Below are 22,156 nucleotides of genomic sequence, written 5' to 3'. Positions count from 1 at the left end.
CATTAACCCTCCAGTTGATCAGTACACTCTGGCACTTCATTTGGTGATGTTTTAGATTTCTGATTGCATCCAGACTCCCGGCTTTTAGCTGCCAGAAGTCTTCAGTTTTGTAGTGCTAGCAGTCAGCTTAAGGCCTCATTCACACTGCTGTACCATATGCAACACATGCAAATAAATGGCTCCATACACATAGCCACATATGGAGCCATATATTTGCGTAGCATATATGCACAAATAAATGGCTCCATACACAGCCACGTATGGAGCCATATATTTGCGTAGCATATATGCGCAAAACACAATGGACTAGAGATGTGTCTGGGCAGCGTATTGACATACACATGCATACAGCACATTACAAATGATGCATTCTGGGATTGCATATAGTGCATGCATATAAATACATGGACATACACGATATACAATTTTGCTCCTGCATTGTGTGTGAATGAGGCCTTACAGTAGAAACATTCTGGCATAATCAGCTGGCACCTATGAAAACAATTGCCCTACACATGTTGTGTATTGCTGCACATGCCAGAGCGAGCAATAGTTACACACATCTCTAAACTGATCCTGTAGGGGCTTTTTTTTTTAAGTGTTGTCTATGGACTTTGTGGTACCAAGTCCTGTTGGTTTCATGGACACAATTTTTTTTTTTAGCCTGGGCATCTATTTACTTATAACTTAGAGGGACTATGTTTTAGAGGAACTAAATTTAACACTTTAATACATTTGTTAATGAGTCACACTAAATGTTGTGCACCATAAACATTTGCAACTGCCACCATTTTAATCTATAGGGTCTTGGCTTTCAGAAAATACATGGGGGGGTTTTTGGTAATTTTCAGGCCTACAATGTGAATTATAACTTCTGCAAAAAAAAAAATATAGGAGTCTTTCCTTAAGGGGTTAAGTCATGTTACTTGAATGCATTTTTAACAAAAATGCATCACTCAGCTGTAGGTCCCAATCATCTGATTTCATACTGACATCATCCTTCCTTCTGGAGGGGGGCTACTTCTGTTCCCCATTTGTAAGATTTATAGCTATTCAATCAGTAGTGCTCCATGTTAATGTCAAAAGGTAATGTCAAAAGGTAGTGCCAGAGGAAGTTTTACATAAACCCTTAGCAGCACATAAAATTATACTTTTCTGGTTGGTCTAAATCAGTTTAGCTATGGCCTGAAAGCCTTAAAATGGCAAAACTCATTGAGATATGAAACGTTTACAATCTGCTTCAGTACCATTTTATTTGAAAAGATCTTGATTCCAGAAGCTTGACCATCCATTTTTTACAACAGTCACAATTTAACATGTGCCTTAGACATTTACAATACAGATCATTAAAACCCCCAGAAGAATTTTAAGGTCAAAAAGTTAGAGGCATCAAAACCAGGTCACATACAAGGACATGCTACTATCCTACCATGGGCCTTGGTGCCGTTTATGGAAACAGACTGAATATTGCAGTTATTTCCCTTACATACATAATGCATACCTGCCATTTACACTATAGGAAACTCTTAAGACTGTACACCATATAAAATAGTATTTATGCACATTTCCATTAAGGAACAGCAAGTTATACTGCTGCCTAATGGGAGGTTTGAACACTGGCAACAAAATGTAGGCTAACCCAGGTAACTGCTATAAACACAAACATGCTGCAGATAGTAATTGGTACATAACAGCATGATCATAAACAGATGGGACCAGTTTCTCGATGGTTCCCAAAAGACTAGGGAAAAAATATTTTAAAAATATATATAAAAATAGATTCTTACTCCTACTGAGACACAGGAAGTCCTACTATTTACTATTGCTCCATGTTGGATTGTTTTGAACAAACAAACTGTTGCAGGCCCAATGTGATGACCTGGGAACTGTGTGCAGCCCAAGAGCTACTCGGGGACTAGTATTTAAAGACACCAGGCAAGGCTGAGTTTCTTGAACTTAGAGCATCACCACCATAGGAAAACCATTGTCCAACCTCAAATAGGTGAGAATTCTTGTTAACCCCTCAATGACCAGAAAGCAAGGCAACAGTACAGGAAGTGGTTGTGCTCACCATGGTTATCTATACTTTGAATACTGGCAGAGAAGTGGCATAACATGAGAACTATATACAAAACAGATGTTAACCATGTACAAGGGCACCAAAGACCCGGCAACCTAGGTAGCCAATGGTTTTAGTAGGTCATAGGGGCAGCAGAAAGGCACATTTCAAAGTGGACCTTTCATTTGTCTGGGGTGGCAGTGGTAACCACTTAACCCTGCACAGCAGAACTAAAGTAGACCGACTTTTAGATATGCATGGCTATAGGTTTGGTAGCTTGTAGAAGCTGCCTACATGTCAGACCACTGGTATTATCCTGATATTAGATTAGTCTAGTTACGCAAATGTAACCCCCACTTTAAGCATTTAAGCGTAATTGCAACATGAACCAACTGGAGTGTTTCCACACCTAAATTTTTCATGGCAAGGCACAGCCTCCAATGCATAAAAAGTAGATTACCAAGACCTATACATTCAGAGGACACTGAAATAGAAAACTGCACCAATTTGTGAAGACCTCAACTGCCATGGTCAGCAAGTAGGGCTTCTCCATTAACTGCCACGTCAGAAAGCCCCAGTCAAAACAAATCAAGTTGCCATTTTCATTAAACTGAAGCAATAAAAGCCCTCGTGAACCCCATTAGGACTTTACATAATGCTCAAACTAACACTTGTTTAGCTGTTTCGTAACATTTATTGTCAATAACAGTGATTTATAGAGTTTATAAACAAATATGACAACTGCTTGGTAAGTGCAATCTGCACAAACAGCTTTATAAAAGAGCATAGCTAAGCAAATATCTAAAACATACATAAAATTTACAAAGTTTAAAACCATAAAAACAAACTTAAAAAAACTTTGCCTCATAATTCTGTTCAGATCCCCGATGCCTGAATGAGTTACAAACACAAAGTTTCCATAATAGAAAAATAACTGTACATCATGTGCTTTTTGTCCATATACATTAGAAAAGTCCAACCTTTAAGATTATAAAAATATAGAAAGGGACTCTGGAGGCTCAATTGTTGATACCCCTTGGTACCTGAAACAAAGGGAAAAGGGAAATTAGTAACAAGAATTATTGAAGGGTAAATGAAAAAACAGTAAGCCTTAGTTCATATACTGTCAAGTTCTATAATATTTAGGTAACAAATGGACATAAGCTAAAAAAGGCATATTTACCAGGTTTCTAAGAAATACAAATTAAATACTGAAAGATATCTGATCACCCTGCCAGAAATTCAGTCAGCTCAAAAACTTCCTTTAGGGGTTGACAACACTGCGTGCAAATAATGGCATCTGATGGGGGAGGGAGACCGTGAACATTAGCATGAAATGTGCAGAACTAGCTGAGAACTTAACCAGAGCTGAATACACCGCTTTGGATTCCATGACATTAGTGGAAGAGTTGTCAACCAACAGAAAGTTATGAGAAAGTTAGGGATCACAGACTTCTGTATTTGCAGCACTAGAGAGCTGTGCTAACAAACAAAAAAGTTAGGATGCCATTGTTGACCACTTAAAAATGCTAGCTGCTTGGCAGTCTACAAATGTTTTACACATGAAACTATTGCAAATATGTAGGGAATAAAGCCAGGACCAATGACTCAAGGTACTACGCCATTAGTCAGCATGAAAGCCTAACCGTGGCATTTTTTTGGGTGGCATGGAGATATCAGCAAACTCTTTAGTCGTTTGAGAAATATGGAGGCAGTCACTGCCAATATGCTGAGACCCTAGCAGTGCAGCTGTTATGCCACTCTGGCATAAATACTAAGGAAATCTTCACTTTTGGCAAGCTGCTGGTTCAGAAAAGTAGTTCAAATCTACATACTTTCTGAATCAGTAACTCAATTACAGCTTACCAAATCGCTTGATGTGGACCGTTTTCCCCACAGCCAAGTACAAAATGAATTGATCTAGCCAAAATCCCAGTGTCCAAAATCCAGTGCCCTTGCAACTTCCTGTGCATTTAACAGATTTTAGATGCATCAGCTTTCCCAGCCATCTTGTGATCTACAACACCCTTTTCTCCTATGCAACGGAAATTAAGATAGGTTTGTAGTAGTCATAAAAGAGAAGCCTAGGGTAACTGATCCCTCACAGTGCATCGAGTGTTGTCACTTTAGGACAGCAAATGCATTACTTGCAGGATCAGCAAGTGAAAACAGAAAAGCCTGGAAAAGGTAAACTAATGCAGCCACCATATGTAAGGACTGTTCTTTTTAAAATTTATTGCAACTCAAAAAGCCAAATTTGCATTACAAAGTCTAGCAGCCTCCCATCTCTAATCAGCAAATGTTTGTCTTTTAATATACCATCTTCCCTCCATTTTTTGGATGCCAAGCTATGCAGCAAAATAGTTGCCTGGGATGGGTTGAGTCACAAAAATGCTTCTGTACATGGCCGATACAAGCCCTTTATTGTATTCCCCAGCTCTGCAGATATCCAATACAGACTGCCAGCAATTCTACCACTAGGTTAGTTCTTCCCACCCTTTGTAGAGGAACTGCACTAAAAGAACTATCGGGTAATCTTTATCCCAAAGTTCTCTAGGATCACATAAGGACATATACCAACATCCTCCTGTGACCCAAAGCTCAGTACATATTGCCTGCTATATACTGAGTGCTGCAGTCAGGATGGATCCCCCACAATACTGTTAGATCTCAACCCAGCTGGCCGACAACAGGCTCTGCCCATCTAGAGGCAGAGCCAGCTGTGCCCACCCCGTCTATTCCTCCAGTGAGAGCTTGTGGATCGGAGAGGGGTGACCATGTCACTGCCCCACAGGGAGATCAGGAAGTAAGCGACGGTATGTGGTTGCTCACTTTCCCATGTAGACTTGATGTGCCAGTTTTAATGTTGCATGTCGGCACCAACTATGAGGCTTTGTGCAAATCACACCTCATAGTTCTCCCCTTAAACTAACCATCTAACAGTTAGATACACTGGCCTACTGCCTTAGAGAACATCCGCTGCAGCATGCATTCATCCTGCCAATCTCCCCTCAGTGCTTCCAGCCCAGGCCCGCAGTCTGAGGTAGGGTTAATTTTTTTTTTTATAGAATCTCACAGCACCTTTAGATTTACAAGGACCTATAGTTCTACTGGAAAGAAACTACAGGAATAGAAAGGCTGCAAGAGGTCCTGGCATCATGTGTTCAGCCAACAATTCTCCCCATATACAAAATGTAGTGTACCTGTAAAACCCTCCCTTGTGTGGACCTCAAAATGCCCCAAGACTGCAACTAACATCTTTGATGTGGAATCAGCAGCCCCAACAGTCACTCAAGAATCACTAATGTATCCCCATTCACTGTTCCCTTGGGTGCTACACAACAGAAGTGTGAAGGGAGGAGCTGTGCCAGCACAGACCATCAGATACTCCAGTTGAAGGCAATGTGCAAGAAAGAAACTGACTTTCTAGAGTGCCAGTTCCCTAGCAAGCTCATAAGCACATTGAAAGTCAAAAAAAATAGGCTTATGGAAAGGTCACTGCAAGCAATACAACCAATTTTTGGCACCTTTAGCTGCTAAATTGTGTCTCCTTTCCCACACTTTTTTTTTACTAAAAACTGGTGGCAAAATCTTAAGGAAAATGTAATTCGTTACTGGACAAGTACAATTCTTCAAAAACTAGTTGTCTAGCCGTCTTACAACCCAGGCTTAAAGGCAATTAATAGCCATGCTGGGACCTTAAGTGCATGTTCAGCAAATGTGTAGATTTACTTACTTTGCATTCTTGTATTTCTCACGCACGGCTTGTTGCTGGTGAGTGGATACAGAAAGATAGGTGCGATATAGATCCAGGATGCAAGGTTTAAGACTTTCTAAGGAGTACGTTGTGAACTGGGCCAAAGATTCTGGCTATGGAGAAGAACAAGCCAATTTTAAGTTAATGACAACATTTGGAACACCTTTATATATTAAAAAACCCAACCACCAAACCAAGCTAGTCTTCAAATCAGACCCAAAAGATAATCCAACCAAAAGATAATCCAAAACTACAAGCTATACTTGCCTGAGAATTTACAAATGTCAAAGCACACTGGGGAAGTTTCTAATATTACTCATCTAAATAGTTTAAAGACTCCCCCAGATCAAAAATTTGCCAGCCATGTTTAGACCATCTTGAATTGTGTTGTGATTGTAATGTGATTGTAATGTCTTACTTATATTGTAAAGCGCTGCGCAAACTGCTGGCACTATACAAATCCTGTATAATAATAGACCCATTTAAGTTTAACATGTCAGAATTGTGGGCAAATTAAACAGGTCTTCAGTGAAACTTATGTCAAAATGGTCTGAAGAACGTACACGTTTCAGTCTTTTCTGTAGAGACAGCTTAGACCTCTTCCTTATTACTACCAAAGGGGAGGGCAGCCTAAAAACCTCCCGTGTATTTGCAGTTTGAATTGCCCAGTATTCCCAAACCCAAACTTTAAAGACGTTTTAGATTGCCAAGTACATACCCATGTTTCTTCGTTTAGTGTGAAATTTGCAATGACGAAAGCTGATGCAGCAATAACCGACGGCAAGTATCGGAGGAAAGGGTCTGAGTCTATTAGGCTGAGCTCTCCCAGATACTGTAAATAGAAAGACATGCGTTACTTGCAGTATTTGTAGGGGATATATTTAGCAAGCTTATATTGCAGTATTTGTACACATCAACATATGATCCTCTTATACTATGCCAAAGCTTTGAAAGATTTATAGATCTACAAGGAAGCTCATAAGACCACATACGAGACACTGTAGTCATTCTATCCCACAAGCAGTGCTAGCTCCATGGCAATTATGTCACTGGGGCATGCTGCATAGCTGTGATCTATCCTGGAACACCATCTCCATGGGTTTAGCAGGGTTAGTTAGTTGCTTTGGCTATGACTGCCACCAGCAATTGCAACAGGATTTTCCCTAGATTAAATGGTCAAGTTCTAAAGAGTAAAGACAAGTAAAATGCAAAGATAGGTTTTTAGCTTAACACGTGTATGCTTAGTGAGGACTGTGGTTAAAAGTCCTAGGCTGTACATCAGGCTTGAATCTGTCTAAATACCCAAACTGACATGCAGACCTAATGCCAGATCCATTTAGGAGCTGGCACTAGTTGGCAAAGCATAGTGCCAATTGTGAGATGTCCAGGCTCTACACAGCAAGCAGGCACACAGGAATTTAAAATCAAATCCAGTGACTGTTTTACACTTAACATGTCAACTGAACACCGTTACAGATAATATAGCCAAGATGCACGCACATGTAAATTCAGATTTTGCACAAATCTTTAGGGAAAGCCTGCAAGCTTGTTCCCCGCGTAACTAAAAGTGAATCTTCGACACCACAGGAAAAGAGATGAAAATGCAATTTTAGAATCCCTTTAGAGTGTTAGTCCAGCCAAACTAAAATTGTGTGTATCAGATATAGGGCTGGATCAATCCTTGCCTTCCGTCTTTTTATATACACCGAGTGCGCAACCTCTCACCAGTGTTCTAATCTCATGCCATCAAGATTTCTTCAGCTTTATAAGACACTAATACTGGTGCTACCTCAACACATTTATTCCAGTCCTTAGTGGTTTTAGGTGTGCCACTTTAGAACACGTGCATTTACAAATAACCCATCATGTGACTGTACACCAACACCTACCATGCACAAGCTTTCCATTTTAGAAGACACAGGATGGAGGCGAAAATACTGATTGAGGTATTGTAGGATGGTTGGAGCAGCAAGGTCAAAAGACAGAACTTTAAGAACCAAATGTTCCATTTTAAGAACCTGTTTCTTGTTGTAAGTGTCATCAGTTATGTAAACAAATTCTGCTACTTCAGGAGGGTAGATCTCTTCAAATTTCCTACATTAGCAGAAACAAGTCTGTTAGAACTCAAGTTTAGGAAAAGTATTTTTTTTTAATACATAGATTAAAAATACTTACGATGCCAAAAGCATAGCAGCAGTGCCAACCAATTGAAGCTTTCCTCGTAGTACAGACATTGATGACAAGAATCTGTCAATGTAGTTCACAGCCAAATAAAGAGTCTCATTCTGCAGCTTGTACTCTTCACCAACTTCAACCAGCCAGTCAACAAGGATAGCGCGCATGTTATTAGTTATATCAGGCTGCTTCTGCATGTAGCCAGACTTGGGTTTACACTTTATCTGTAGGTAGGAAGAAACAAGATCTTAAGGCAATAAGTTAACTTACATATGCAGCTGAGAACAGGGCAGATATGAATGGACTCATAAGCTGTATATAGCAATTAGATTTTTAAAAGTAGCTTTACTAAACCGGGTTAGGGGAGTGGCAGAACCACCGCACTAAAGCGGCAAGTAAAAATAGACTGTGGCACTATGAAAATTTGCTTCACTGCTCCCGATAACATTAGTCTGAAGTCTACTTTCCCGTGCTGCCAATCTTATGTCAAATCTATAAGCAACTGTAAACACAGCAAACTCAGGTCTCCAGCTTCCAGTAGCCCTATAGAAAACCCTGAATATCTGGGTATGCAGGAAACATCCTCACTCCTTCGCACAAGCCATCAGAACAGAGCACTGTCACATGTGCTTGTCAAGCCCTTATTAGATCTTGAGCTTAACACAAGGCTTTTATTTAAGAGATTGATACAGATCTCCCTCTAGTGACCACATTTTTTTAAACTTGGAAGAGTTTTTTTAATTCAAGAGTTGCATTGCTTTAATGGACCATTAAAATGAACACCTGCAATTAAAAAGTAGCGTGCACATACTCCTCTGCAATTAAAAAGTAGCGTGCATCTTGGAAGAGTTTTTTTAATTCAAGAGTTGCATTGCTTTAATGGACCATTAAAATGAACACCTGCAATTAAAAAGTAGCGTGCACATACTCCTCTGCAATTAAAAAGTAGCGTGCACATACTCCTCTGCAATTAAAAAGTAGCGTGCACATACTCCTCTATAGCCTAAAGTATCGAGTTCTCCTAAGGGGGGGCTGGGCTTTAGGCCAACTTAAGACATTGGATCAGAACACCACTGAAAGCTTGCAGACCGACATACCCCTGTTGGGAGTCACTTTAAAAATCTTTGTAAAGAGGTTTGTTCATTAGTCAGGACACTGAATTACCTCCATTTCCCTGAGATAAGTGTGAATCTCCTCTGCATAATCTAGAACTTCACTGCTACTGACCACCTTTTCTTCCTCATCCACAATTGACATATCCATTGGAGAGTCTAAGAAATCAGGGGACGAGATAAGCACAGAAAGCAACACTTGTGGCTTCTTGCCATGCAATAGAAAATGCAATTTATACAGCAAATACAGAAAAACAAACCCACAAATTATCTTTAACATTTCTTAAAGTTAATAGATTTGAATATGAAATCTTCAGAGCTTAACAAAAGCAACCAATGCTTAAGTTTACAGACTGTCAGAGCTATGGTTTAATGTGAAATGTGGTTCATAAGGTTTTCCTTCACTCCAACGGTGGCCATACACTTTACAACCCTCGCAAGACTTGTCTTGAGGGTTGTAAAGTAATTAAAAAAAAAAAAAGTATGATCTGCCCATCTTGGACAGGCGGATCATACTTGTGATCATCGCAAGCCTGCCCCGCGGAGGTGCGGGCTTCCGATGACCACAATGCTGAACGGGCAGTGTGAGCAAACCGGACCGTTCGGCATTTGTCTCCCGAGCATGCCACAAAACAGCCGAAAAATCCTACGATTTTCAAACATGCTCGTTAGACAAAAGACATGTGGTACAGTAGAACCGGTCACGCGCCTCCCATACACTTTGCGATTATCGTAGGACAATCGCACAATGTATGGGCACCTTTATTTAGGACAAAAACATGAAGCTTGGGAACATTCCCCAGCTGCCCTCCCCTTATATGAAAGGCAGGGTTCTTCTCCCTGCAGAATTCTGTATTTTAATTTCATAAGGCTGTGCTGCCTCTGGGTCATTCATTTACAGGCTTTGGGAATGAAAAGTCTGAACGTCCCATCCTGTAATCACAATAAATGGACTCTGATCTTGCATGTCTGTCTGGGCACCTTAACATCCAATACATATCCAGTGCTGAAAGCATACCAATTGATTTTACAATGGATGCTGCTCCTTGTTTAAAGGTGCCCTGAGCACTGGTCCCGATATCCTGATTAAGGGTGGCTACTTTCCCTTGCAGGGTCCCATAGAGCCACCCATGTGCGTGCTAGCAAGATGCGTTTCCAGAGACAGCAAGGCAACACCCGACCTACATATTTCCAGACATGTAGATGGGCAGATGCTTGACTACACCGTTCCTTGTGACTGTTTACTGGACGTTCATGGAAACTGAGCTGAGAGTTGGAGTTAGCTGTTTGGAAGAGTGATGGCTGTATGTGCTAGGACAAACATTTTATGGAATTGTGCTAGGCAAACTGCCAGTTTGTTTTATCTGGATTCATTATTAAAAAAAATATAGAATAATGTTTGAGTTTATTTTAGAGATTTCAAAACATTGCACCTGCTGTTAGAGTGAAAGCCAGAAGCATTATAGCAAAAAAGTAAAGGCCATTTGGTCTGTAATACATGGCAGGTGTATTAGTGCAGCTGCCCATGTCAGGATCTGTGACCAGATCTACAAGCACCGCAGCTACCATGATCAGCTTTACCTTACCATAGCTAGTAGGAACTATGGGGATTTCTATGGGTTCCAGAGGTTTCCTTTGCCCGAGAGAAATGACCACTTTATTCAGCTGTTTTAGCTGCTCATCTTGCGCAGGCTTTTTTGCGGCCGGCTGCTTCCGATAGTTCGCACAGTCTGGTTGATCTTCATGGATAGCAAAGGTAGCTTGCTTGACAGCAGCTTTTCCAGCTGGTACCTTGCCATGATTTTCATCGTTAACACCCAAGTGATTGCGTGGAGCAAGAAGCTGAAACGAGATATGGAGAGGCTAGTTAATCTAGCAGCATAAATGCCACATAGGGCTCTTGCACACATTAAAATACTCCCTTTAACACTGATCTTTCCATCAGAAAAAAAAAACAAACAAAAACACACAATTTAGTACATAATTATATTCATCCATGTAGCGTGTTTAGAGGTGTAAGTGCACAAACCCTATTGTTGGGAATATCCCCTTATATTGTAAGCTCTGAACAGCAGGGCCCTCCTGTATTGAAACTGTACTGTCTCCATTTTGTACAGCACTGTACAAACTGCTGCTATATCAATTAGCTACTAGAATGAGTTTACAAACATTGGCATGCATATGTATATAAATTCTCTTTTAGATTGTAAGCCCTCACGGGCATGGCCCTCCTAACCATCTTGTCTTTTGATTGTAAAATCATCCTTATATTGTGAAGCGCTTCACAAATTGTTGGCGCTATATAGATCCTGTATAATAATAATGCCAGGAAGCTCATCTGAACACACAATATGGGCTTTGTTAATGCCCCTGAAATGTTGCTTAAAAATACAGAATGCCACAAGGCACATAGACACATTGGCCAAACTAGAGCCATGCTCAGAGGTATTATAGAAAAAAAATTACCTCCAAGAGTGTACCCATGTGCATGAGGCCATGTTCTAAAAACATACCTTTGAAAAGCCTGAGCTTATATGGACATCTAAAGCTCACCACACATTACAAGTTGGATTGTACAATCTTTAGATCTACCATGTAGATCAAGGACCTGTCTGATTGGATAGGTTAGTTTTTTTAAGTGAAGTTGATTGGCCCCATGTACAGTGACCCCAATACAGCATCAGCTCCCACATGAGAAATATTTGGATGACTTCCATCACAAGGTGGTTCAATTAAGAGATATCAGCCAGGCACATGTCCTCCCCCCAGCAGACAGACACTGACAAAGGTCACCGCTTACACAATGAACTGCAATTTCATTTCTAGAAGGGGCAGCCTCTAACACTGCACTAGGCCAGTGCACTGAATGCAGTGTGCGATTACAGCTGGGGGAAAGAATGGCACACAGGGAAGTTTAATTGATCAGTATTGGAGGGAAAGGGTCGGCCAGCTAATCGATAGGCTCGGCACTCCCTGGACGATAGTCTCTGCACTCCCCGATCATCCCTTAGCACGGTGCAGCCAGGAATTTAACCCTGTCCATGCTGGGCCATATCCCACCCCCACAAACCCGTTATGGAGCCAGCAGCAGGACACCGGGCGATGATCTATTACCGCTCGGAGCGCGCTGCTCAGGTTAGCACATTACACAGATTAGGAAGGAAACCGGACGGCACGGGATCCTCTCCTAGGAGGGAACATACCGACGGTGGCTGCTGCTGCTTTCCTCTACCATGAGCTCCACGTAGCCCCCGATTCTCCTGCAAGACCCCGAGCACGGTGCGGCCTCCAGCTTGCTGTAGCATCTGCTTCCTAGGGTGGACGTTCTCCTGATTCTCATCCCGCAGCACAAACTGCGGCATCTTGCAATGGAAGCTGGGATAAGGGAGGGAGGGCGCGCTGATACCCGACCCTCCTTTTCCTTGTACGATCCGGAGACAGAAGACTTACAGGAGGCCCGCTCTCACCCGACCACCAGCCCGCTCTGTGCTTTTCCTCCGGCCGCCTGCGCCCGCCACGCTCTCACTTTGTCAGACAATTCGACTCTTGCGCGCTGCAGCGGACACAGGCTTCTCAGTTCAAGTAGCCCGCGACTATTGAAATCAGCCAATCACAGCACAGCGCGGGTCAACGTCACCAGGGCTACGGCGGCCTGGAAGGCAAAAAGCCAGCAGAAGAAAAGCGAGATCAGCTGTGCGTGACGTCAGAGGCGTTTCCTTTAGCTGAATGAATGATGATAGCCAGTAATGGTCTCTAAGTGTAATACAAAAATTAGGAACCTTCACACAAACTGGGACACCACCCCTATATATGCAATATATATCAAAAAAAGGGGGAAAGAGAAAGAAAGGGGCTTTGTGGTGACCACTGGAGAATAGCAGGGAATTGATCCAATAATAAAGTCAATTGATTCATGTATATAATAAAATTCCATTTTTAATGTACTCAATTCATAATGTCTATACATATAAATATGCTAAAATTCATCCATATAAAAAACCATAAATGTATACACCATAAATAACCTCCCTGGAACCCACACAGAAACCATGATTATAAATTCATATATTGGTCATTGCCCTCATTGTATTCATATCTTATTTGCATTTTATTATATATATGAATCAATTGACTTTATTATTGGATCAATTCCCTGCTATTCTCCAGTGGTCACCACAAAGCCCCTTTCTTTCTCTTTCCCCCTTTTTTTGATATAAATGGTCTCTAAGTGGTCTAAAGTCACATACCACCGGTTATGAACCGGGAATAATTACACTTCTATGTCTAAACATGTGGCTCGTAAGTGCATTGTGGGTGTTTCATATTATTAGAGCCTAGTTTTACTCATGTTATCAGTGAGATAGGAAGATCAGCAGCATGCCTGTAATGACCCTCAATGCATTTGTTCAGTTTGAGTGACCCAGTTTGGTGGCAGGTTCACTATTATCTATGTGTATGTAACAGTCTGTGCATTGATTACAGTATAAATCTTCCACCCAGACTTACACAGGGCAAATGCCTTTGGCACGGCATTCCCGCCACTAGATGGGGCCGAGGAGCTTAGGAATTTCCTTGGCTCCATCTAGTGGCGAGAATGCCATGGGATTGGCATTTGCCATATGGGTGGGTGGAAGATTGATGAATCAGCCCCTCTGTGTGCAAACGCTAAGGCCGCATTCACACTGTTGTGCTGTGTTATGTCATGCGTTATTATGTGTTGTGGCAGCTCGTTTATTTGCCTGCCTATCTCACCACAAAAAGGGCGCATACACTACTTTGTGCAATGCAGCACACTACGTGATATGGTAGTGTGTTACATTGCTTTGTGCCGTGCTGCAATGTAGGTGCATTGGGGTGACTTATGTATCTCACATGCTCCCCTCTCAGACACTGCAGCTCACAGTGGGAGTATCTCAGCACAGAGGAAGTGCTGTCAATCCAGAAAGCAGTGTTCAGGACTAAGTAGGTGTGGTCAGGTGCTGATTGACAGGCTACAGCCTTGTGAATCAGCAATGATAATGTTGATAGTCACGGCCCCTGCAACATTTTTTTTTATCCCACTGTAGTGCAAGCAGACACAGCCTACACGAGGGCGACAACTGTGCTCAGATTTCAGGAGCAGTGCAGTATCATTGTCACCCCATCACAGGAAGGTGATCACGTGCCAGGATCAACAGGTACTTGTGGAGCTTTGCGGGGGGACTAGGAGAAGACTGTAAGTGCAGATGCACTTACGATTAAATTCTGCAGCACATATGTTTAATGGAAGGCCATAGTTGTACTATAAAGTCCAATTCAGCAAATGATATTCCAAGTGTATCAAAACATAAGATGTGCAAAGTCTTACATTTCTTTTATTTTAGAAAGCAGCCACAGTCTGAGTAGAAAAGCCGGACCCTTGGCAGCGTGCTGCAGAGAAGCATCTTAGCTCTCCATGTGGAAACAGGGGTCTCTGTGCAGAGGTCCGACAGACTCCCTGCTGACCCAGAGCTAGAGCTCTCTAATCCATTCCGATCTATTATGCTGGAAAAAAGGTAAATAAACATTGTTTGCAGATTTAAAGTTCAACTGAAGCCAATACTTTTGTTAAGTTTTGTATAGAGTAAAGAGGGATTAGTACCCCCATCAGGTTTTTATTGCTATGTGTGTGCCCTCACATTAGGGAGATTGGCCCTCTCTATTGGACTGTTATCACTGAAGATGAAAGAAAATCCCACATTTTGGGTTATTTAATGTGCAACAACTGCATGAGTCCCTATAGCAGGGGTGGGCAACTCCGGCCCTCTAGCATAACTTTAACTGCAACTCCCATCATGCCTCTGTCTATTGGAGTCATGCCTCTAACTATCAGTCTTCCAATGCCTCATGGGACTTGTAGTTCCACCACAGCTGGAGGACTGGAGTTGGCCACCCCTGCCCTATAGGTATGTAATATAGTACATTATGACCCAACAACACACAATCAATGTATGTATTTTGTTCTGTTTTATAATGTTAATATTATTATACAGATCAGGGTTTCTCAACCTTTAAAAAAAATCCAAATCTTGAGGCACCCCAGTCTAATAGATTTTAAGGGGGACCCCATGCAGGAATGCACAAAAAAGTGGGATTCCCTATACAAATCAAAGTTCCCCATCAAATCAGGATTCCCCTCCTTCACATCAGTTACCCTTTACATCAGGAGCCCCCCTTTCACATCATAGTTCCCACTTTACATCAGGAGCCCCCCTTTCACATCGTAGTTCCCACTTTACATCAGGAGCCCCCCTTTCACATCGTAGTTCCCACTTTACATCAGGAGCCCCCCTTTCACATCGTAGTTCCCACTTTACATCAGGAGCCCCCCTTTCACATCGTAGTTCCCACTTTACATCAGGAGCCCCCCTTTCACATCGTAGTTCCCACTTTACATCAGGAGCCCCCCTTTCACATCGTAGTTCCCACTTTACATCAGGAGCCCCCCTTTCACATCGTAGTTCCCACTTTACATCAGGAGCCCCCCTTTCACATCGTAGTTCCCACTTTACATCAGGAGCCCCCCTTTCACATCGTAGTTCCCACTTTACATCAGGAGCCCCCCTTTCACATCGTAGTTCCCACTTTACATCAGGAGCCCCCCTTTCACATCGTAGTTCCCACTTTACATCAGGAGCCCCCCTTTCACATCATAGTTCTCACCTTACATCACTAGCCCCCCTTTCACATCATAGTTCCCACTTTACATCGTTAGCCCCCCCTTTCACATCATAGTTCCCCACTTTACATCAGGAGCCCCCTTCACCTCAGACTTCACTGCCACAAAATGTTGGGGCAGCCCTGAGAAAGCCAGAAGGTACACCAGGGTACCACAGCACCCTGGTTAAGAAAGGCTGATATACTGTAGATTCCTGTATACTTGTTATCTGGCAGAGTATGGCACGTTGCTTTATTTTACAGTTTGTGTAAGACTTTTCTATATACCTCGTTTCTATATGTAAAGTCTACAGTACAGGATGATATACACATAGATGACGTGTTATGGTAAGGGAAAATGAAAAGACTTGCATTTCCTGTAATGTAATGCCTCTCCGGGCCCTGGTGATAAATGTCTCTCTCTCCAGATACAAGTATATTGATTTATAACCTAGGACCTACATTAGAAAGTCCCAACAGCAGCTGTTCTTGACACCTTCAATGCAAAGCATCCCAAAAGGCACAACCCCAGAGGAAATGTGTGGGACAGACTGATGGCTGGGTGTTGTCATGTAAGTGCTAGTAACAGTTCAGTCCCATCTAATGTATTATCAGACATACACTATGTCCTTAGTTTATACCTGAGTGTGTAAGTCTACATCAGAGGTGGGCAACTCCAGACCTCCAGCTGTGCTTTAACTACAAATCCCAATGTGCCTCTGCCTCTGGGAGTCATGCCTGTAACTGTCAATCTTGCAATGCCTGAGGGGACTTGTAGTTCCACAACAGCTGGAGGGCCAGAGTTTCCCACCCGTGGTCTACGTGATGGCATTACAGGCAACATTTTAAAATTTCTTCACCATAATTTTGATGGTCAATGGATGTTAGTTATGTTAATAATGCAATTTTACCCCAGAAGCCGGCCCTTAAGTGCTCCATGATGCTGAAGTCCATTAGGAGGGGCCCCCATTCATTCATTCATTCACTGTGATTGGCTTCACATTGATGACACAATCAGCAACCTGTGCTACGGGCTCCTGATCATTGGTAGTTCACCATGGTCAAGTCACAATTCTGGGGTCACTGACTGAGTTCACCCCCAAAACAACACAGCAATGCATATATGTAGCAGTTGGGTGTTATTGCCCACCTACTATGCTGCCGCCCAAGCGTTATGATGTAATAGGGGGGTTAATGTGTTTATGCTACTTCTGCTTTTGCAGTCTGATTGCTGGTTCTGGTCTGCCACCCTCCACATATTGCAGCCCAGTATTGGGTAGAGGCTGCCAATCACAATTATGGGTCAGTAGTGAGGCATGAAAGGTAGGCTAAAGCCAGCACCAGAAAGCTTTTTCTGGTAATTGAAAAGGCTATACATCCCCTTTAAGGTATCATGTTAGTGGTTGCGTTTTAGGGCTCAGTTTAGGGGAAGAAAAGCTGAACTCCAGCATAAGTAAATATTGTCTAAATATAAGAGGCATGTGTGTTCTTACCGGAATCTTGGGGAGCTTTGTGTAATTGTTCCAGTCTGTGCAGTAATCCAGTGTGAAACTTTGCCTATAATAAAGACCAGTTACTGTTGCTCTCTCTCTTAGTGCAGGGTGACTGGTCTTGTCTCCGCCCCTCCCGCAGTTTTCTGCAGGCGGCCTGTAGTGGGCGGAGCCTTTTGGATCCCTCCCACAGCTCTGCTCTCTGTACAGGCTATGTACAGCACAGTGATGATCTCACTGCTACGTTTATAAGGAAATATCTGGGGGTTGCAAAGGCATTTGGGCTACATAAAGTGAATTTATATCCTTTGTGGCTATTAAGGAATATATTTAAAGTAGTATCAAACTCTCAGTCTTTTTTCAATAATAAATGCAGATCAAGTAAATATATATTGCTATAAAACTTTGCCCAAACACTTATAGTCATCATGATTCCAAACAGCTTCAGGTCTCTTAGCTCAGCTTCCCTGGACTTCCTTTCCAGTACAAGATCACAAGGGACAGGGCAGTCTCCAGCAGCTGTCCATCTACTAGCCTGGAGAAGGGAGAAGGAAGGAGGAAGGAAAGAGAAGAGGGGAGCAGAGGAGTGTCTTGCCTTGCTGTGCCTGTGTGTTTGTTGAGATACTCACAGCTTACTAGCACACACAAGGGTGGCTCAATAGGACCTGGAAGGGAAAGGAGCCACCCTAAAACAGGATATCAGGGCCAGTGCACAGGGGACCAGCTGATTCAGCAGTAAACATCAAGGAGCAGCATCCATTGTAAGTGATTAAATCAGCATTTGAAATAGATTAAAAACATTTTGACTTTAATATCACTTTGCAGTTAAATGTAAGGGTTTGGGTTATAGTTAGGTGTCTGTAGGGACTTTTCTTCTAACAGTGCTGTGTTGTTCTCAGTCCTTCAAAATAATGTACTTGTAAAAACATAGGCGCAGCTTGTTCTTGAGGCTCAAGATTTGTTTGTCCTGACAGGAAATAAGGGGGAATCTGTGCTATGGGGGCACAGACAAAACACAGAATAGTTTGAACCTCTGGTACTAATTATATTGCTGTCCGTCTTCCTGACCTGGTGACACCAGCTTCCCTGCTTCTTGTCATAGAGTCTCCGGGAGAGGAAGTCTGAAGAATTCTCCCCAGTGGAAACACAGACATCCACACTGTATACAAAACTAAAACAAAGACTGGAGTTAGTAGAACAAGAAAGACAAACTGGGGTGGTGGAGGAAAGGAAACACATCGAATGGGTAGAAAATACCTGGTAATGTCAGCGCAATGTTCCAAAAACAGTTTGAACTCTGACAGCACATAGCTATATAACAGTAGGTGGGCTCCTACAAGGCTCCTTATAATAACAATAGCAGGAGCTCTATTGAATGACAGGTGACGCCTGTGACCCATTTCAAGGGTCCTATGGTTGCCCTGAGGTAATGTCTTTATTTGACAGTGCACAGAATATTCTGCTCTAATGTTGAATGTCTTCTGCCAAAAAGCTCCTTTATTGACCTGCATTTTGTTATATGTGCACTGACTGTGGCATATGTACAGTTTAGTGTACAGTCCAGCCTCATTCCTGCATCTGAGAGATGGCGAGAATGGAGGTGGTGATGGCGTAATGTAACTCCAGTGCACGTGGATAGGAGTTACATCATTAGCAGCTGCCTAATTGGCATAGCATACCGGAAGAAGAGAGGAAGAACATGGCGGCGGTGGAACACTCATTGCAGGAGGCGAGCACACCCAAAGTGCCATAGTGTTCAAGCATGCTTTGTATACTGTCACATTATGGCAAATGCTGGCCACCACCCAAAGTTAAAGTGACGCTAAACTCGGGAGTTAAATCTTAAAAATACAATCAGGTACCTGAGCTATAATGTAACTTATTAGTGCATCACTCAGCCGTAGATCCTCAAATCATCTCTGAATTGGTGCTGACACTCGCAAATCGAACAGTTGATGGTACATCACCGATTTTGATTTTTGATATTGAGATAAAAACATTTTCGTTAGGTCAGGTTGGAAATTTTTTTTGTGACGGAACGAAAATCGATGAATCGTGGGGTTTTTGTTCATTAAAAATCTCTGCAAGTCGGGAGCCGGCTGGCTTTGCGGAGACTGTGTCCACCTGAGCTTGTGACCTATTGGTTTGGAGGGGTTCCATGGCGGGGGTAGGACCCCCCTTTGTACTCTCCTCTCCATCCCCCCTACCCCTTCTTTGGCCCTTCTGCTGTTTTATTCGCCCTATTCTCTCTGAACTCCCCCCCCCTTCAGGGGTTTTACCTTGATTGTTTTTTCTTTCTGCCTCAGTCCATGCTGCATGCCTATTTCTGCATCTGCCCCTCTACTCACGCTGACCAACACTGATGGAGACTTGCTTCAGATATCCCTTACTAGTACCCCTGAAGCGCTTGTGGGAAGGGTCTTACACCTTACGGCACCAATGTGGCTTGATCCATGTATTTAATGCCAGTCTATTCACCAGTTTGGACGTTTCTGCTATGTTAACTGTGAGACTTGTGCTCTAACCATACGAATACTGCTGTCTGTATAGTTGCCATTGCTCATTGTGTGCCACCAGGGACGGTCTCTTCTGTTTGCCCCCCTTTTTTTACTGTGACCTTTTGTGGTTAATGCTTTTATTTTGATTTGTACTAAATTCTTAATAAACTCAGATTGAACCAAAAATATCTGCAAGAACAAAGCACATGCGCACATGGAAATTGTTTCAGTGGTTCGTTTTGGTTCGTTAGTATGGCTAACAAACAATTCTGAAATCGACATTTGACTATGCTTGATGGGGAAGTCTAGGTATAATCGAACGAGGGTTCGTGCCAGAAATGAAACATTTCACACAAAAATGTATGGCTACCTCAAGTGTTTCAGGTGTTCTGTTCACGTTTTTTAAAGCGTTTTTGAGCATTTTTATCGGTGTAGTGTGTTTGTCAAGTGTTTTCTAAGCTGTTTTCCTAGCATTTTATCGCCTGTTTATCAGTTTGTGCTGTCCTCCATTTTGTTTGCCAGTGTTATTTGCAGAGGAAGAGTGGCTGTTGCGTGACAAACGCGCTATACAACACTCAAAAACCACGCAAACACACTTATAGCATACGTTTACAGACGTTTCCACTGAAGTCTATGAGGCCAATAGGGCAGAAATCTGCAGAAAAGTAGCTCATGTACTTTTTTCAGGCGACAGGCGTCTTCCTACAGGTGACAGAACGCTCAGGGATGAACAGGGACATTGAAAAGAAAGGAATTCATTGGTTGAATGCTGCCGTGCTTAGCCCTTTGAGCTACAAAGCACCTAAGTGTAAAAAGGACTTATACCTCTGAAACAATAATTTTTTGTGTTCCCAACTGGATTTTTATTTTCTTTAAAAAAATAACCAAAATAACACTCCATTATGTGATAAAATTTTGGGATCTAGTGAAAGAAAACAAATAAATATGCAAACTCCGTGCAAGTGCAAATTAATCTTTAATAGGGGGCAACGGTGCCAAGCTGAAATGTGTTGTGGCAACCACCTGAGCCACACACAGAAGCCATTAGGGTATTGCTGTTTAACTCTGGAGCAATTGACAGATTCAGCAGCAGTCTGAAGTGTCTCTTGCATGGCGTGTCAATTAAAGACGTGGGGGAGGGGAATGCATAACTCAATGTTTTTTTTGTCCCTGCAGTTTATGAGAGACCCTGGTTAATAATCTCCCATGATCATTTCTCCTATGCAAGCCATCAGTAAAGCAACAACTAAAATATGTTGTGCCTACTACTTAATAAAATAATAAGTATAGTTTGATATAATATCTAATGTAGCCGTGCCTGGAAGCATCACGGTAGCAAAGCAGTAGATGCCGACTCTGATACCTGCCAGTAGTGGAGGTGAGTGTTCAAACAAGAGGTTACGTTTAGGCCCCATTCACACTGAGCGATTTTTGAAGCGATATCGCTCATATTTCCACACGATATCGCTCTATGTAGCTTCTCCAATCCATTTCAATAGAGCTGTTCACATCTCGCCGCTCAATATCGCTTGTAGCTCGTCGCTGTAGCTTGTCGCTCCTACATGACCCTTTTTTCTGCGGATTTCGAGCGATTTTGCTCCTGATTGCATACAGCCCAATAGGAAAATCGCACATATAAAATCGCACGATTTTCATGTCGCTCAGTGTGAATTGGGCCTTAGAGTTAAGCTGACAGTACCTGTGGCAATTAATAAGGTTAAAATTTGATTTATGTTGAAATCACAAAACAATCCAAGACATAAAGTGGTGATTACGACTGACCCCAAGAAGATGGAATGAAAATTGTCAAATGTGGTGAAAAAGTTTGATAGCTTTCTGAGAAATTCTGACAGTTTTACCCTGTTTTCATTTCATTTTATTTGATCTTTAATAAACTGAATTTAGGCTTTTTATTTAGGGGTAAATTTATTGCCTAGTTTCCTCTTCACAATCAACCAAACCTCTGGTAGCGGAACTAACTCATAGGTGGTAGAGTGCTTAAGATAGACATACACGTACATCTCGTTCAGTCCACAATCAGAAGGAATCGACCAAAATGCGAGCTGTGCATAGCCAGCTTTAGCTTCTAGACAACATATCTGGAAAGCAATTGAAATTGACTGGAATAATATGTGTATGCCTAGCTTTATTGTGAGGGTTACAGGGAGAGTTAAGATGGTCATACTCAGACCAAATTTCAGTCATTTCCTGCTCAATTGGGTGAAATACGAGAAAAGTTGGTTGAAAAATTGAAAGGCTAAACAGTAATTACAACCACTGTTCGAGGATTCTGACAGCCACATGCAGTGGCAAGGGAGATTCTGGCATGCACCCTTTCTAGCATTGATGTGGAAATCAAGTGATTTCTCTTAAAGTGTATGTCCAACCTT

General features: G+C 42.2%; 1 protein-coding gene across 1 annotated transcript; it reads right to left on the bottom strand.

The window, feature by feature from the left end:
- Window positions 1–2,723: 2,723 nt before the first annotated feature.
- On the bottom strand, window positions 2,724–12,521 carry CCNA2 (cyclin A2). Its single transcript, XM_018564739.1, has 8 exons — window positions 12,307–12,521; window positions 10,690–10,945; window positions 9,156–9,262; window positions 7,992–8,215; window positions 7,706–7,910; window positions 6,535–6,648; window positions 5,796–5,929; window positions 2,724–3,102 (listed from the first exon to the last, which is right to left on the bottom strand). The coding sequence occupies exons 1-8, from the start codon at window positions 12,463–12,465 to the stop codon at window positions 3,048–3,050; spliced, it is 1,254 nt and encodes a 417-aa protein (XP_018420241.1). The 5' UTR covers window positions 12,466–12,521; the 3' UTR covers window positions 2,724–3,047.
- Between the last annotated feature and the right edge of the window lie 9,635 nt (window positions 12,522–22,156).

This window comes from Nanorana parkeri, unplaced genomic scaffold (assembly GCF_000935625.1).
Source record: "Nanorana parkeri isolate BGI_ZX_2015 unplaced genomic scaffold, ASM93562v1 scaffold776, whole genome shotgun sequence".
Classification (NCBI taxonomy): Eukaryota; Metazoa; Chordata; class Amphibia; order Anura; family Dicroglossidae; genus Nanorana; species Nanorana parkeri.
Note: the sequence above shows the minus strand (reverse complement) of the source record. Positions and strands in the feature narration are given on the sequence as shown.

Bases quoted from the DNA above. Each gene is read 5' to 3' on its own strand.
- CCNA2 (XM_018564739.1), bottom strand. From the start codon at position 12,465: ATGCCGCAGTTTGTGCTGCGGGATGAGAATCAGGAGAACGTCCACCCT. The intron at 9,263-10,689 runs GTAAGGTAAAGC...CTGATTTCTTAG, and splicing joins CATAGTTCCTACTAGCTATG to ACTCTCCAATGGATATGTCA. The intron at 3,103-5,795 runs GTAAGTAAATCT...CCTTTGTTTCAG, and splicing joins GAGAAATACAAGAATGCAAA to GTACCAAGGGGTATCAACAA.